The sequence below is a fragment of the Argopecten irradians genome, chromosome 2, assembly GCF_041381155.1.
Source record: "Argopecten irradians isolate NY chromosome 2, Ai_NY, whole genome shotgun sequence".
In the NCBI taxonomy this organism is placed as follows: Eukaryota; Metazoa; Mollusca; class Bivalvia; order Pectinida; family Pectinidae; genus Argopecten; species Argopecten irradians.
Window position 1 is genome coordinate 35,827,882 of NC_091135.1, and position 18,997 is coordinate 35,846,878.

General features: G+C 35.2%; 1 protein-coding gene across 2 annotated transcripts in view; it reads left to right on the forward strand.

Annotated features, from left to right (window-relative positions):
- Positions 1 to 1,068: 1,068 nt before the first annotated feature.
- Positions 1,069 to 18,997, forward strand: part of LOC138315312 (A disintegrin and metalloproteinase with thrombospondin motifs 18-like) — a 50,270-nt gene continuing 32,341 nt past the window's right edge. The window contains exon 1 of one of the 2 annotated variants that reach the window (XM_069256229.1): positions 1,069 to 1,634. In XM_069256229.1, coding sequence (XP_069112330.1) covers positions 1,554 to 1,634 — 81 coding nt within the window. In that variant the 5' untranslated portion in view covers positions 1,069 to 1,553. The remainder of the gene's footprint in view (positions 1,635 to 18,997) is intronic. The other variant, XM_069256228.1, reaches the window with a different exon arrangement.

Genomic DNA, 18,997 nt, shown 5'->3' on the forward strand with positions numbered 1-18,997 from the left:
CAGTCCCCCAAACTTCGCATACAGAAGAGTTTTTACTTTATACAATGTCAAGGTAAACGACAGACTGAGCAACGAAAAATCGATTAAAGTATTAATGCAAATATAACGTCATAGCAAAGACTGATTTATACATAATAATCACTTTATAATTGAAACTAATATTAGTATAAGATCAGGAAATATAACAATGTTATCTGGAAGCAAAAACGATTTCTACTACCTAGACCAGATCCAGCATGGTTTGTAGGTCCAACCCAACTTTTGTCTCTGTTGTAGTATTTAGAGTGTTCATCAAAGACAGCGAACATATTTATAAAACAGAGAATGCAAAGATACTTTATTAAAAAGGTAAAATTCGAAAATGAGGAAGAATTCGTATAAATACCAGTAATAAATTCAACGTTTCACGGTTTACTATTTATTTTGTCAACTTAACTAGAGCGAAGAAGCAAATACTAATACATATGTTATATAAATTAATACTGGATTATAATATTATATAATTAAAAACTGATATGTATCTTAATGTGAAGTGTGTGCGCATGTATGTGAAAATGACACGGATAATACATCTATCAACGCATTACATAAGTGCATCATGAGTTTATATGTGCAGGTATGAATGGAAATTATAACTATCAGCTTTTCAACATCGTATCTCTGTGATTAGCGCTGCATAAACAAGTATACGATAAATAGGCTCCTACCTACACTCACAGAACATAGCTATTCAGTCGGTCTCGTAAAATGCGTTTTGTTGGCTATAACTTTAAGAAATATATTTGTATAATAGCTCGATGTAACCTGTGTGTAACATGTTCTTTAAAATAACATACTCTTCTGAAGCGATACAAGCAACCTAAGCTTCTATTCTCGTTGGAGGATCTTTCGTCGGTGTGTAGTGTGTAAGGTCAAAAACCACCTGTTGCGTGTTCATTCCGATAGACAGGCTATCCCTTTAACGAACGGAATTAAAAACGAAACGCGATACCTATACGTCGTGGAGGTGCCTTATAGCACTGGGTGAATTTGATTGGTCGATTAGCAGTCATTTAGTTTGAGCGAAAAAAATAAACACACACATACGCATTACACTTGTATCGTGAGTAGCACCTAGCCATGTGCTTTCTGTAGATTTATACATATCGTTACGTTTCTTTATTACATATCTGATGTGACTTAAGTCTATAAGGTGTCTAGTGCTAGCTTTTATATACAAACGGCTTGTGTAGCATTGGAGATAATATGAATTTAAACTATTCAAGTTAAGTCTTGGACTATGGTCAAATTTTAGCGCTTGACCATGAACGAAAAAGAATGCATAACTAGCTGAGGTCCTATACAGCTAATTCGGGTGACGATTTTCTACTCTACAACGATGGAGCAATTATAGCCATAGATAGCGATGTTCACTTGGATTAGATTTCATTTTAGTATTTAAAATTCAGCAGCGTCTATGGAGAAAATATAAACGCTTGCATTTTGAAAATGTGACGCTTTAGAGTATTGCCTGGATACTTAATACATTTTACTTCTAACTGTGATATTTCACCATGATTGGATGTTATCTATCCTTTCTGGACTTTACCTCGTCAACTGCGGCAGTCCTGCCTCGAATCCTCGTCATCTTTATGGTAAAGTATAGTTTTTGTCATATTATATTAAAGCTTTCTTTGATCGGTCTGATATACAAATTAAATACCCTCTCATCCATATTGCCTTTTATCCTTTGCACCAATGAGAGATGATTGAAATAGCTGTACGCTACGGTCCGATTCAAAGTGCATATGTCTCTTTTATGCAATTATTCAAACGTTTATGTACATTAATATAGTAATATCCCTTTAACTCGAACTGCAGTGGACTAGGTCAGTAGTTCGCAGAATATGGGGTGTTCGAGTCATCAGAGGTTGGTCATAGATATTCGAAATAGGCCCAGTTGTTCCAGTCTTTGATAAACCTTGTATGCCAATGACGATTTGATAATTGTGTTCTAAAGCTAACAGATCAGATATGAACTAATATAAAGCATGAAATAACAAAACACAAGACAACATTGCTTCTTAAACGTCAACCATTATTCAGAAGTGTGAGATTATTTTTACTTCGTACTTGACGTGATAGTTGCGGTTGAAACAGTGACCTAGCGACTGATACAGGATATAATTTCCCCCTGAAACATGTACCGACTGTTTCCCTCGATAAAAGGTCATACTCTTGCAATTTAATTTAAAGCTCACCAAAAGTTAATGTAACCTTTGCGTCCTAGACCAAATGTAGACTATCGGAGACAGGATTTTCAAAAAAAAACGAATGTTTAATCATAGAGATGCTTTCTAAATTTAGTGATACTGCTAGAATAAGCAAAGAAAATTTTAGCTGTATTCGGAAATCTACAGTGCATTAAGTGTTGTCATTAATCAATATTTATAAATGATCATAACTTATTGTTTGTCAGTAATATACGCGTATGTACGATATTTTATCGTAGTTTGCAGATATTTGACTACACAATATTGCATGTGCCCCGATGCTAGAACATGCAGTTTAACGACAGTGCAAGGGATTTACGATAGCCTTTTTAGAGTAAAGACAGCATATTTTAGTGAACGTTGATGTACGTGAAAACAAATATATAAGCTTTAATTTATTTGTTATTAATTTTAGATTGCTGACATATTGCTTTAAATATCTAAAGACGTTCTTTGATATACTCTTCGATACTCTTTGTCTGTGTGTTTTGAAAATTGACGCATGTAGTTTTGTGCTTGAAATAGCGGGTTATTGGTCATGTTAAATTTTCTGGCAAAGATACCGTACATCACACCCAACCGTCCACATCATACTGATGATTATCTTTGTACTAAGCGCTGTGCAGAAGCAGCTACCACCATTGTGCTAACGTGTGGTGAGTCTCGTCCAGGAAATAGGTGAACCCTCAATGCACAACCTATAATGAGACAACCAGGGTATCAAGGAGGACGTTAGGAAAATAAATAATAAAGTTGAATAGATAAGATCCCAAATTTAATCGTCTTGTAGATTATGTAATGGGGCTCAAATTTAATGAATTCCTGTCCAAAACGTTCTCTTGCTTGTTAACACGATGTCTTCGTGAGGGCAGGCACTGGTGGTTGGTCTGTGTTTTTTCTCCAGGAACACTGGACATAACCTCTACTACAACAACTTAGTATGTAGTTATTAAACCACAATCAAATTAAATCGAACTGTTCTACTAATGCCAATGCATAGGAACTACCAGAATAGTGTGTAAAGGTAACAACACTTAAACAATTACCATACTTCTAAGAAAAGGAATTTTAGTTAATTCGTAGTATTGGATGTTGATCCCAGCGTCTTGATACAGATTGCATGCTAGCACTGGTCTCCTATGTGTGCATTGGGTTTAATACATCATCTTACAAATTAAAGCATATGTATTAATGTATGCTGTAAATGCCTGCTTACCATTTATTCGGCACGGAGTAGCAAACACGGGCAGCTCTTCTTGGTGAATCGATAGAGATAAATAGTTAATGATATATGTACTGACCTCAAGGTTGATTGGTACTGAAACATGTGTACCTGATATCAACAAGTTCAACCTTGTCTGAGGTTACAGCTGCATCTACGGGTTTCCCTGAATTGGCATTGTATAGTGCACTGTAGTCTGAAAAAAATGGTAGATAAAGGAAGTGGAAATACTGATTTTTGTCAGGTAAATGTGACCGGATGTGGTGTGCTGTTTGATGTCGGTATGCTTCATTGAAATATCACTGTAAAAGTGCCGAAAAGTTCCACCATTACCGCAGTCTCCCAAAACACACATTGTGGCTCATTTCATGCAGATGTTGTCCTAATAAAAATAGCCTTAGTTGTCAATAAGATGTGATTAATTCCAATCAACCAATTAACCTCCAGCCGATCATGGCATTGTTAAAGACGCGCTGTATTGTCACGTCGATGACATACCATGTGTTTTACCTCATAATCTCGGAATAAAAAGACAGAACAATGAAATATCATATAACTGATTCCGTCTCCAAACATCACTATGTAAATAAACCATGATTATTAAATCTATTTAATTACGAAGCTATTGTCTGTGATTCCGCATGATTATATAAACACGAATGTTTTCGGTTAATTTTGAATTTTATGTCTTTGTAAATGAGTGTTGACGTTGTGCACCAATTTCACAATACACAGTGTTGTGTTTCTGGTTTGGACGCACGTGTTCTGATCCCGCCAGGTGGGTTGTGTGTAGACAATGAATACGATTACCCCGACGACGGTGTCCGATGCACTCCGATATCATTGATATTGCGTTTTTATTAAGATTATGTAATGAGTCTGTTTTTCGTAAATATTGTCGTATTCGTATTTGGGTCCTATGATGTTTTATCTGCTGGGTCATGAACGTCCCAAGATGTAAACAAACGTAAAGTGGATATTACCCAGTTACGATACTACAGACTGCACCAAATCAATGTTACAACACCTTCGCCAGGCAAAGTTTCGCGCAACATATCTTTCTCTAGCTTAAATTAAACTGCCAAGGTCATTTAAGGACGTGCCAGGTTTGAAAGGTGGGGATAGCCGAAGTACTCGGGGTTGGGGCATCAATCGGAATACAGTACAAGACAACGGTCCCAGATTGGATTGAACTCCTCCCGATTCTGATGTAGTAACATGACATCTTAAGGCCACCTTGGATCCTACTAAACATTTCAAAGTTATGAAGTCGGAGTACCCGGAGAAAAAAAACCCTGACCAGTAATGCCTTGTAACTACCCCACGGGGGATTCGATCAACAACAAATGACACAGATGTGGTAACATGTCGGGACATCTTATGCACTCCGCCACCACAGCCATATCAAATTAATTCAATGTTTTGCTAAGTAAGTCTGTTATATCCAGAGAAGGCTATTGAATGCATTGGGTGCAGTGCATCCTTTCACGGCTGAAATGCATTATATATTAAATGCGTTAAATATGCAAAATGGATATGTATTATAGTTTTATCTAGAATTTATTCAAGACATCTTTTATGAGAGCGAGCTAAAATTCCGGTGACAGTACTGATGTTTTATAATCAAATATGAAGTTGATATAATATCACACAGGTATATACTCACCATTCTCATTTCGATGCTACGCTCTTTTGTCAAAGAAAAAACAAACAAACAAAAACAAACATTTAATGGAATACATGATATTAAAAGTGTACGTATAATAATAATATGTGAGTTATATAATAAATGTGATGCTAGTTTTTTGGTCAAAACATTCTTTACCAACTATTGTCGTTATACAGATCTGAAATGACCAAATGTGCACCATATAGAAATTGTTGTCATGCACGTGAATGTTTTGTGATGGTGTTTTGTTTGAATTTTGTTTAATGTAAATGCAATATCAAAATGTTCAACCGTCGTTAAGGTATAAATAAAGAAAAACAGACTTCCTGGTATTTTTCAGTGGCGAACTCAATGTTCGTACAACAAAGGCTTGAATCTTATAAAAATGTTACTTTGCATACAAAAAAATATAATGGCTGTTCCATTATTGGTCATATGTACTGCTACGTATTATAACTGTTTTATAAAAACTTCCTGACCCGTCGATCAGAAGGTTATCTACTGGTGAATTATTTGATGTAACGAATGCTAACAGCTGATGGTTTACCTACATATTCTAGTAAAACATGCACCGTATCAACCTGTGTATTATATTCCAGGGTGTTCGTAAGTAGTAATACAAAAATGTCTGCACAATAGATTCCGTTAATAGCTCTTTAAGTGTGTGTTTGGTGCTGTTTGTATCAGTTTAACGATCGTGCATTCTGCAACCTGTATCTGGGATGTGGGAATGCAGAAATGGCACTGTCTTGGGGCTACGTTGGCAAGAACCTGAAATGTCCAAGATTGTGCCACTATCCAACTTCGACATCTGGGTCAGTGAATCAAAGATTTGTGATTGACATTCTATCACTGTCGACCGAGAGATGATTTTTTTTTTTTTTTTTTTTTTTTTTGTTAATTAACGTCCTATTAACAGCTATGGTCATGTAAGGACGGCCTCCCATGTATGCAGTGTGTCGCGTGTATATTGTGCGATGTGTGCGTTTCGGGAGACTGCGGTATATTCATGTTGTGTCTTCTTGTATAGTGGTACTGTTGCCCTTTTTACAGTGCTATATCGATGAAGCACGTCACCGAAGACACCAAGCAACACACCCCACCCGGTCACATTATACTGACAACGGGCAAACCAGTCGTCTCACTCCCGTTATGCTGTGCGCTATGCAGGAGCAGAAACTACCACTTTTATAGACTGGTGTGTCTCGGCCAGGGGACAGAACCCAGAGCATTCCTCACAGGGGCGAACGCTCAACACAAGGCCAAAAGTGAGGCGGTGCCAAGGGAGGCATTAGGAAAGATAAAGTCAGTTAGGAAGAAGAGAAAAGATAAGATCCTAAATTTAGTCGCTTTTACGATCATGCAATAGGGGCAGCAGGTACAATTCTAACGCCCTACCTGCAGGGCCGGCGAGAGATGATCTGCCACGATATGTCACTATATCTTCCGATAATGTTCCTTCGATTAAGGTACCTAAGTTTCTACTACAAGATATTAAAATGTTTATCACGATTGTTTGAAAGTTAAAGTGTCCAAAATTATTCTATCAACCATCCACCTATCTGTGGTAAAGGTATTCCTATACTACTATCCCCCATATCTCTTGGTTATTATGATCAATATGTTGCACTTTCTAACTCATGCCATTCGGTTTTATTTTTCTTGTCACCCAGACTTTGTTCCACGTCATTAGTCGGTAGTTCTCAAAGGATAAAATAGCTACAATAAAAGTTGCAAATCACGAGTAAATCCTATTCTACATGACTGTGTAATGCTTATTTTCGTCCGGCCACTGCTGTATCTGTTACTGGAGGTTAAATACACAGTAACCGAATCTCCTTTTTGTTGTTTCTGTATCTTCCTTAAATCCTCTCGCCAACCAGTGGTGTATTACCAGTTATCCGGATCATTAACTAACTACTAAGTAAGCTCGGATCCTACTGTTCCATGGTTTATCAAAAATGTTTACTTTACAGTTGAGGTCATTTAGTTCATTCCCTGATAATGGATTTTACTAATCCATCCTCCGTGTTATGAGCCCTTATGTTTGGTATATGCTGACAATACCACTAATTGTTTATTGTTACTTGTAATAACTTTTGTTCGTACGTTGAACTTACCCACTGACCTCAATACTGTATCACATTAAATTTTCATTATTTAGAAATGTTCGTGGTCTTAGATATGTGTCAATATATATCATTGTTACTATTGCTTCAACGGAGCACCTCGTGTGCTTCTTCCATGAATTGGACCACGGTGGCCGAGTGGTTAAGACGTTCCAACATATTACCACAAGCCTTCCACCTCTGGGATGCGGGTTCCCATGCGGGGCAGTTGCCAGGTACTGACCGCTGGTCGGTGGTTTTTCTCCTGGTATTCCGGGTTTCCTACACTAACAAACCTGGCACGTCCTTACATGACCCTGACTGTTAATAGGACGTTAAACTAATAAAACCAAAATGTCTATAAAATTAATAAAATTATATGAAACTCCAAACCACGAAAGAATGTGCAGACGAAAATTTCATGTTGTGCAATATATAGAATATAGGATTGACCTTACATGCAAAACATTACAGTCAATGATTAAAAGGACGTTAGGCCCTATAAACCAAACCAATTAAGAACGAGTGTATACCAAATGTACACCAATGTTATTTTTATTTCGTGTGAAGTATGTTGAAGATTTATTATTTCATCAAACTAATTAATACAATAACATTATGCAATGCTGTATAAATATAGATCGTTGTCAGAGCGAACTTCAGTTTATATTGCATTAGCTAACAATAGATTCTTGAATTGTTTATAGATGCAATGCAGCCAGAGGTTAATACGTTGATATTTACATCTAGCATGGTCGTTTAACTAATCTCTTTATCTTTTGAACTAATTTACATATTACTCAATATGTTACTCAATTGTAATGTGTTTGCGACGAAAGGGCCGTGACATCTCCCCCATGTAAGTACAGAGCTAAGATCTATTACTACTCTACGTCAATCAAACCACTGACATTTACTTGTGTAACGTTAGTTTGTTTGGGAACGTTTTGACATTTGTATGTTGTATACGGAGTGTCGTATTTAATGTATCTAATTCATCTTTAGTTACTACTGATACGAAGTCTGAGACGTATGGTGTTTAGGAACATGACAAGTGCGTTCGCTGCCACCAACCTCTGCGAAACGTGTTTCCATTTAAGCGGTTTCTATTATTCGCGCCTTTCGCACTCAATGAAATGTTCTACTTCAAGTGCAGGGTTGAAATCACTCCTGTCTGTCATTGTGTTTACTAAATGTTTTAGACCTTCAACTATTTCAAGTGCCATCAGTTATATAAAGGAACAGAACAACACTTGAAATCAAAATGGTCAATTTATATCAGTAAAGCCCGATTTAGAAAAAAACAATAACCAACTAGACTCCGTGACCAGTTTTAACTGTATATTTTGTTTATCGCATATTAAACATATATCATTGATAGAGATGGTATATAAAATGTTAAAAACCAGCAATTTTATTAATGTATGTAGGGTAAAGGAAGTATCTCACGTGCTTTAATATACTGATATTAAACCTGCTCTTAACCAAGATAAAAACGCCTACAAGTTAAACGATTTTGCAAAAATATAAAAATGTATGAAAATGAAACATCAAACAATTCAAACAAATGCAGAATACATTTAAACGACTTTGATTTTTTATTTGTTTTTCAGTTATAACGATACTGTCTAACTGAATGTTTCGGATTCGTGTTTGGTTGGAGAGTATATATAGGCCTAAAATAAATTTTAAAAACATAACGTCCTTGACAATGTATGAATCATACATTATACTTAGCGTCTGGGCAGGTTTAGAGTGATATTTGAGGTGATAAGACGTACACTCTCGATATATGTACTACTAGCTTTGATAACTCTTACACGTGTTCATGTATCATTTCATTCAATAATAACACGGTATATATATATACCTGTACGTGTGTATAAGCCTTATCGAGGACAAAATCACCGCCACGTACTCTTTATAGATAAGAGCGACCTGTATGTTTACATATGATTTACTTCAAAACAATCCTTTTCATTTTTATCGGGTTTGAAGTTATGTTATGGTGTTGTGGACGTTTTCTGATGAGCTGGTAACTTAGCGTTTTATGGCCTTAAGTGCTGTGTTGAGTTGCTACCTTAGCGTATGTTGAGTTTGGTGATTAATCTAAGGGTAGGATATTCAATATATTTATTTGAAGATTGGTAAGCTTATGTTGTTCAACTTATTGTCGAGTAAGAAGTTTTTTCGTGATCTTCAAACTTAATCTTTATATAAAAGCATATATTAAGTACGAAATTAAAAAGTCGATTATCATATGATCGATAATTTATTACACTGATGTCTTGTGTATAGTTCACTTTTAATCTGAAATATTTTTATTTTTAACAATTTTCATATTTTAAAGAAAATAAAGAATATGCATGTTTGTATACGTTTTTAGGTCACCTGAGACGAAGTCTTAAGTGACTTATTCTGATCGCCATATGTCCGTCGTATGGCGATAAATAATTTACATTTTCGACTTCTTCTCCAAAACCACTAGCCCAAATTCTTTGAAATTTTGCAGAAACCTTCCATGAACAAAGATAAACTAAAATTGTAATTATATAGTCCCAGCCCCACAGGGACCTGAGGGCGGAGCCAAAAGGGTTCAAATAGGCTTAAATTTCAAAAATCTTCTTCTGAAATTCCAGAAATGGTAGTACTCCGCATAGATGGAAAGGTCTTAAGGTCTTTTACAAAATTTGTGAATACTATGACCCTTGGGTCTCGCATTTCCCTGGGGAGGGGTCAAATTAACTATTGTTATATAGGGAAAATATATTTTGAGTATAATTTAGTCATTTGTTATAGGAATTGGGTCAAATGTTGTCAGAATTATCAGTATGAGATGATTGTTTAACTTTTTTTTGACAAAATTTCCCTGACCGACACCCAGGGATCTGAAGGGCAGGCCCAAAAGGGGCCAAATAGGTTTTACATTATGTTACCGTTTAAACTTCAAAAATCTTCTTCTCAAATTCAACAAATGGCATAATCTAATTCCCTTCACATTTAGAAAACTCACAAGGTCCTTTCAAACAATATTGATTTAAATAAATCGTGGTTCCCTGGATGTCCCTCCCCTGGGAAGATGGTAAACTTAATTTAGTCCACAAGTTATTTTATTGGATAGCATTTAGATATTAAATGTTCATGATGGTCCTGACTGACATTATATATTACCAAGGTAAATCAGTACTCAGTGGATCGTCAAGACCTCTTAGGCGTCTTGTTTCTTTAACTATTCCATAAGCAATATAATATCATAATGTTTTAGTAGTGTTTGGTAAGTTCCATTTCACACAAAAAATCCATTATGTGTAAAGTGGGCATAAGGCAAGGGACGCTTATGTCCCTGAGAAATTTGTTCCTTACCGACGCAAACGGGGCCTAGAAAACTGAAAATGATTATTTTGTCATAAAGGAACTAACACAAGAATATGCAGGACTTATGCAGTATTTGACGGTATGGCTGTGGGTTACAGCAAATTGTCTTGTAAAACTTCTAATGTCATGCTGACTTTAGAATCAAGAAATATGAATTAATATGCACAAATTATATACATGTATTTGTATTTCTAACTGTCACAGAGATGGTATCTATTATAGCTCGTGACATGCTGTTTATTTATCGTCCAATATAAGAATACTTTTCAGACAAGAGAGTCAGTTTCGGTCCTAGTGTATAATCTACATCGTATAACAATTCATTCAGTGAGAATAAAAATCTGACGTTTTTGTTGGAATACACTGTTCATAGATCATATTTAAATGATGCCATCTCACATTATACAATAAATGTCATAATAACATTTCTGAAAATATTGTCTTACATGTCAAACTAACTTTTGTCCAAAGAACGGGACAATCAACAAGGTGTTTTCGATGGACGATTAGAAAAACGTTTAAATTCCTTTGTACAATGTAGTTAACATAAAATACAATTTTAAAAAAGTCGTTAAAACTGAAATTTTCCATGACCGCAAAACATATTTCAATTTCACTAACTTCTTTCACAGGCTATGTTGTCCCTTCTAAAGATCACTAGTTCAAATAGTTCTTGACTTCATTGAAGTTTTTTTTTCTTTTATGATAGAAAAAGTATTTGTAGTCCAACATGTGACCTAGGAAATCAATTATAGACGCATTCTATTTGACCTGAAGGAATACTTGATTAAAATTTATCGCAATTTAATGGAATTTCGTTGTCAATAAACCAGACATAAATAAGACTTATACAAGTTAAGTTGTTAAAAGCAAGGAATGTTAATTAAATAGAAGTAACTACTGAAATATATATTAGGCACATCTATTAAACACGAAACTTCAATTTCAATAGGTCAACCAATTGATTTTAATTGTTCAACGTTTTAATACTGTAAATGATTATATTATCTATAGTTTAAAATAAATGAATATTCGAACGAGTTTAAAATAGATAAATAAGCATATATTATAAAGTTGTGTACATGTTAATTTATTGATGTCTTAAGTCATTAAATTTGAATGCAGGCATTTTAAAGGAAAACCTTTGATCTTAATCTGTTTCATTGCCGTCGTCCGAGTAATTTTTAGATAACATTTCCACAAAAATGTGTAAAGCTGATGAAGTAGAGGACGTTTTCTTGTCAAGAAACTCCTGGTTTGTTTGATTGATTATTTTAACATCCTATTAACAGCCAGGGTCACGTAAGGACGGCCTCCCATGTATGCAGTGTGTAGCGTGTGTGAAATGCGAGGTGGGTGTTTCGGGAGACTGCGGTATGTTCGTGTTGTGTCTTCTTGTATAATGGAACTCTTCCCTTTTTATAGTGCTTTATCTCTGAAGCATGCCACCGAAGACACCAAGCAACACACCCTACCCGGACTTTGGTGTGTTTCGGCCAGGAAACAGAACCCAGAGCCTTCCTCACTGGGGCGAACGCTCAACTCAAGGCCAAAAGTGAGGTGGTGCCAAGGGAGGCATCAGGAAACATAAAGTCAATTAGGAAGAAAAGAAAAGATAAGATCCTAAATTTAGTCGCCTTTATTGCCTGATGTTCCGCTGGAAGACCTGATAAATGGTCTTGACATACATATTGTTGTTACGTATGAATTACGGTATAAGACGAAGATAAGAAACGCTCTTAATTAGCCTTCAACCATTATTCTTTGGAAAACAAAAATTATTTTGCCAAAAGTCATGCTGTCAAACCGTATGCCAATCGTGTTGCTTTAAAGTGTTGTAATAGGAGCAGCACTGTAGAACTATTTTCTGCTCAGCATAAGTGTTTTACCTTGTCGTATTTCTTATTCATCTATACACAGGTAGCGTAATGCTTCAAAGATCAAAACATGAAATTAAAATTCAGGTTGAGTATTACATTGTGCACGATTGATGGGCCTGATAACCACCGACTGTGTTGACAATCCCTCCGCGGTTTGTCACCGTGTATTCTGAGCCTGTAACTCCACATTGATAAGGATCACAATGGAATCAGTGTGTATTCACGTGGACACTATAGCTTTTTAGATACCCCTAACCATCATAAACAGATTCATTCATAAAATCTACGTTATTGAGCAGGACATGTTTATAACCAATGAAAGAGCGAGGAGTAACACTGACCTACTTTCATTGTCATCATTGTTTACACCTGTTATATATGTACATGCAGAGGAGATTTAAATGTTCTTTTTTATGAAATGTTTTATTCACTAGAGTATGAGTCATACCGCAGAGTAAGTTCGCCAGACGTTCGTGAAAGGGACAAATTTTGACAAATATGAGATATCGCTAGATATTTGAAAAGGTGTCGTCCATTCTATCTACCTTCTCGGCAACATTTGATATCTCTTCCTGCAAAAAAACCTAGAGAAGTTGTCTTGGCTGTGTTGATATATGGCTATGTACAACAACCTGGGCTATGTCGTACGATCATTGCCGACAATTGTAACGTAGGTGTTGGTCCTCCTAAATTACCTCGCCTATCCCAATTTGACACCAATGCGTCCTAGACAGGCAAAGGTTTCCCTTTTTTATCTCCCGTAAGATTTCATGAACTTGGTCCGGCGTGAAACTGCACCAGATGGTTCTAGTTTACTATTGACTAGGAGTATAAATTAAAGTTGGAATTAAGTGCGTGTTTAGTTTATTTTTTTCCATCTGTAATTAATCTTTTCCGAAAAATCTGAGTTTTTTCCATATGATGTACTTTTAGGTATTGTCACCTTGCAGTGTTAAATACAGATACATTTGCACTGTTGATACAGGTTGATCAGAAAGAAAATTACAGTGTACGTCTTTCGTTTAAGACACTTCTCCCACATAAAAAGTAACGTATCCCTCTTCATTGACAAATAGCTCCTAGATTTTGCTTTCCTCTCGAGTTCAATTAAGGACAATTTGCAGTTGATTTTCAAACTACTGTTATGGTCTGCTTTTACTGCAGACGTAAAGAGCTGAATTTCCTGCTGCCATCGATGCTTAAAGCGCTACCTCAACCCAACTCAACCCAAGCCAACAAATTGGTCAGTTTTTCAACATAATTTGACCTTTTAAATAACGATAACTTTAAAGACCATTTGCAAATACATCAAATAAATATATTGTTCAAAATTTATCAAACATTAATCATTTAAGAAATTTTATACAGTTTCTTAACTAAAACATGAAAATTGATCTAAGTTGTACATCATAATACCAAACATCAATACCATTATGCTGATAGCTAATGCTCTGTAGAAGCTAATTTTATACAATAGTACGTTTTACTCTATATTTCTTTCTTTTTATCAGTACAATATGGTATCTCAAACTATTACTGCTAGTATATAAAAAAATAGTGAAACAGCTTTGAAAGCAAGTTTGTTACCAGATTCAACGTCCGTGCTCTCGCCAAAGGTGGGATTCGGTTGACTTTTAATGACAGACATTGACTGTGTGAAAAATGGACCTCATTTCGCAGACCACTAAACTTACTATAAAATGTCAGCTGTTCAGTGACGCTAACAATACTGTCTATAGCTAGATTTATTAATATCGGTTTCAAATGGCTGTGTATGTAAATAGGGTTGATAATGTTATCTAGATAAAACTGGGAAATAATTTCAAGAGGTCGATTCTACATTCGACGAAGTATGAAGTGGATTTGCTTACCAAACGCTCTACAAATTATAATAAAGATTGATATTTGTAAAATCAAATATTTCTTTATCTTGTCATTCGAATTTTATTTACCATCAAAATACTAGAATTGTCTCAACGAAAACAATGCACACTAAATATGCTGTTTGGTTGTATGGAAGCAAGTAAGAATGCTTGGGCCACTAGTATCTATATTTCCAGTGGACCACTTAAAAAAAACATTCGACCAATGAATCGCCACCAGAAAGCAAGTTCTATAAAACATATTAACATATAAAGCTGAAAGATAGTGCCAGTTTTATAAACTTTACAACACGCTTCTAGCAGATGACTTCAATCTGTTTTTCATCGCGTTCAAAAGCCTTGATCATATTATGTCACCACGGCAGGAATAACCACACGTTTTTCCTAGTGTTCTGATATCATCACAACGAATTTTAACCAAATGTCTTGTTTTAGCCGTACGTCGATCGATTTGAAATGTCAATCGAAAAGCAATTAACACTTGCCGAGTACGGATTTTTTATTTGGGATAGCGATATGTCAACTATGTACTCCTGCATTAACTTGTCGGACACATTTTGGTAATCCTTATACATATGGTATTTAGCATTTAGTATGTCTCAGAATCTTGGCATCTTGCATAAAAATCACTGGCAGTTTTTCAATATTCATAATAATAACAATGCTGATAATTGTTTATCATAACTTAAGTTCAATTAAAGGATCGTTCGATAACAGCATTAACTTTTCCCCTTCGTATTAAGGATAATAAGTAGAGGATCAGACCGGCTCCTTACGTCGCCAAATAGCTTCATTTTAATAAGAATAATCTACTTACGTTCCTAAGTCTGTTTTATAGGGTGACGCTATATTGTATCGACTTTGCGAATTCCCTTTACCTTCTTGTACAGAATTGCATTGGCGGATTCAGAAAATCTTAGGGGTTTCCAAAGTGTTTAGGGATTTCTATAAGTGTAAAAAGAACTTTATCTAGATGAGAAAATATACCCGCCTACACGTGTTTTTTTTCTACTTTTATCATGTCATAAACTAATTAGTTTTAAATGTATATGCACTTAAAACAGAAAACACAATTCAATAAACGATTGGTTTTGTAAGAAATCAATGTTCTATTTACCAGCTAGTGTCAATAAGGACAGCATATATATATGTCTTGGGAGGCTGCGACATATCCGTGTCTACTTGTGATAGTGAGACTCTTGCCTTAAAAGTTTTATATTTATACCATTGACCCAAAAAAGCAATAAAACAAATATATTTTGGGAATTATGTAATTGAAAATTGAAGCATACTGTAAATGCATTTTAATTCAAAAGAATAAACTATTAATTTAACTTATATAAGATGGTTGTAGAATAAATAATAGACCGTGTTTATCACTGTTTACCGATCATGTTCCTCCTTTGTACGTGGGTTAAAACTGTACCATCTGCATCGACTTAAATTTAACTTAATTTGAAGTATTTCACATTATTTTTTTTCTTCTATTCCATAAACTACTAGTCCATAATTTTGTAAGATTCTAGCCTAATGATTGTTTTTTACTTTAGGAGGAGGTATAGCATAAATTACTTATGGACATATTGTACAAGGTGTATATGTTCCCCATTGGTGGTCCAGTAACACACATTAAACAGTGAGATACATCGCACATATATGCTCCAATGCATGTGCCAGATAGTTGTTCAAGGTGGTTAATATTTTGTTTTATCTTTTACTGATTCAATGAAAGATATTTGTTCCTTTGTTATTTCGGTTAGGTATTTGATAGTCTCAGCATAGTTTTCTGATATTTTGGCCTGATAATTTTCATTTGGAAAAGGCGCAGACTGGACGATTCAACTTATCACCTTTTTTTTCTCGTGTTAGTTTGGATTGACAAGAATAGTGTTTAATGACTAAGGTGTCATTCATCTTTTTCTAATGTACGGCTGGGAAAACGGACATATCGAAACGAAATAAGCTTTAAAACTGCCCACATGTGAACGTACAGATCACATTCAATGACAGGTTTGTCGCCCGTATCTCTTCAAATCTGTTTTAACAAAACCTCAGTGCCGTACCATTAGGGCCCCGTCACCTGACACGAGTTTACCGCCGATGGGACAGGACACCTGTCAATTACCTTTTATCTACTAGGTCATGTCCACGCCACCCCTCGCCATCGACAGCCTTTCAAGGGTCATCGCCTCACAAAGCTATGGCTGACCAACGACAACATGTATCTCTCGATGTCGTGTACAGCTCTCGTTAGTGAAATACTACATCTGTTAAATTTGAAATTTTAGCTAGAATGAGGACAGTTCAATTAGGTTACGTTTCAGATAATTTTATTGTGATATTCAAATACAGAAGATAAAGAGAAACAGAAGTGTACCCTTGGGATGTGTTCATATCATATACAGAATACAGTCGACTTTTTTTAGAGTTGTTCTGCTACCTTCCATGAAACGGTGTGGTTGTTAAAGCAGATATGTACAACTATCTGGACTATCAACACGTTTTCGTAGCTAATAAAACCGCACGGCATACATCAGCACTGTCTTGAAGCAGCATTTGTAGATAAGGAAATGCCTTGTTCAGATTAATCGACCTGTTCCAATATCGAGAAAATCTTTTTAATCGTATTTTGTTTCTAACGACATGAAAGATGAATTACACAGGTTAACACGGTCAATTTAATTTTGTAAATTTATCAAAAGCGGAACGCAAAAAGGGAAGAATGTACACGAAAGGCCAATTTAATATATAAAGAATGCTTGATTTTTGAAGTGTACATGAGCAATATGTTTGAAGATTTTTTTTTGTTTTAGTATCCATGAAAATAATGCGATTTAATCTGTGAAGTAATTAACAGGAGTAAAAGCTAAAACGAATATAATCCCAAGCAACTTCCTTTAGTAAGCTTACTATAATTGTTGTTTTCAAGAAATTTATAAAAAATGAAAAATGTGAATCGTTCATGGCATATTTTAAAATTAAAAACCCTAAGTAAATTTCCATGCTTATTCAGATGAGCGAATGGCTCATATAAAATTTAAATGAAAATAGTGACTATTATATCCGTGTGAAATACAACTTCCTTTTCTCTTACTTTTAGCCGACAATTATGAGTACGAGCTTCATCAGATGGTGGGCTATATTCCAAGGCTGTGTTCCGTAAACGATCGCCTTATTACTATTTCTCTTGGTTCAACAGCCTACCATCGGAGATAGCAGACAACACATGAACTGTATGTTAACAAATAAAAGTTTGAATTGCTTTCTTAAATTTCGTAATTATTTATTTCTTTTCATTCTTTGTTCACCAAATTATTTTTTGTGAGCATTCATTTTTTTATTTACCCTTCAAATCATTACAGACTTTTAAGTAAGTAATCGCTAACATAACAATAACCACTAAGTAAATTTATAAATTATATTAAAGTATCAATTAGTCGAAGGGGGCGATACATTTCAACGGAATACAATGAAAACTAAACTTGTGAAGTTTGTCAAGGCTGCTATCAGGTACCAGCCACGTGGTTTCCCCTCCACTCCTTCCTGTATTACAGTCTGAAGTATATATTGTGTATCCTCTCAACTCGTACCTGAGCTATAGTCTCAAGTATATATTGTCTATCCCCTATCGATTGTGGACAAGTCCTTGTCAATTTCTGTGTAAATACGTTGGAGATAAGGCACTACTACTCTTCTATCACAATACAAACAGACAAGTCAGCTCCAGAATTGTGAATGAAAAATATAAGTATATACTGTATAGTGTGTTTACTCTCAATCGATTTCCGTACTGTATTTCCGCCAAAAAACATGAGACAAATACAAGTAAAGAAGCATGTGTCGAAAGTTGCACAGGATACTGTCGTTTTGTAACCTTTGATAGAGTAAAACGTTTATTCGTTAGCCGTTATGCATTAATTTTTGCTGCCTTTTAGCGTAAGGAAATTTGCGATTGAAAGCCGTTAATTACATCTTACCAAAAGAAATAATCGCGATTGTTCGAAATCGTTATTGCGATAAATTATTCATATCGATTTTGCGAAAATATGGTTGTGTCAAAATACGTATTTTTGCAATAAATAGTTGAATCAATATTAATGAAAGTTATTAAACCACAAAATTGGGAATTGCCTTTCCACGGAAAACCAATGGCTGGGAGGATTTCGTTACATAATTACGGTAGAGATTTTTCGGGGACAGTGCTGTCACCTTGACTCACATACGAGATATGTTTTATTACCTTTGTGGTACTTGACCTAAATTGATGTTGAAAATAAATCTTTAAAACTAGAATTGTGTAGTATAAGATAAGGCCTACTCGACCTCACGTAATGACATATATTCCCACCTCGTTTGACTGTACACTTACATCAAATGAATTAACTTATATACATCTAGAGTCATATTATATAGATTCCATGAGCCCAATTTATATCTCACTTATAAATCCTTGTTCATGACATCATACATTGTAAATCCCGTTGTATCGTCAAAATTGGCAGTGCAGAATATGTGGCAGTATAACGGGGGACTATTTGAAAAAAGAAACCAATAAAACTAATAAACGTGCACAACATACGAGAATGGTAGAAAGCGGACAAGTTTTAG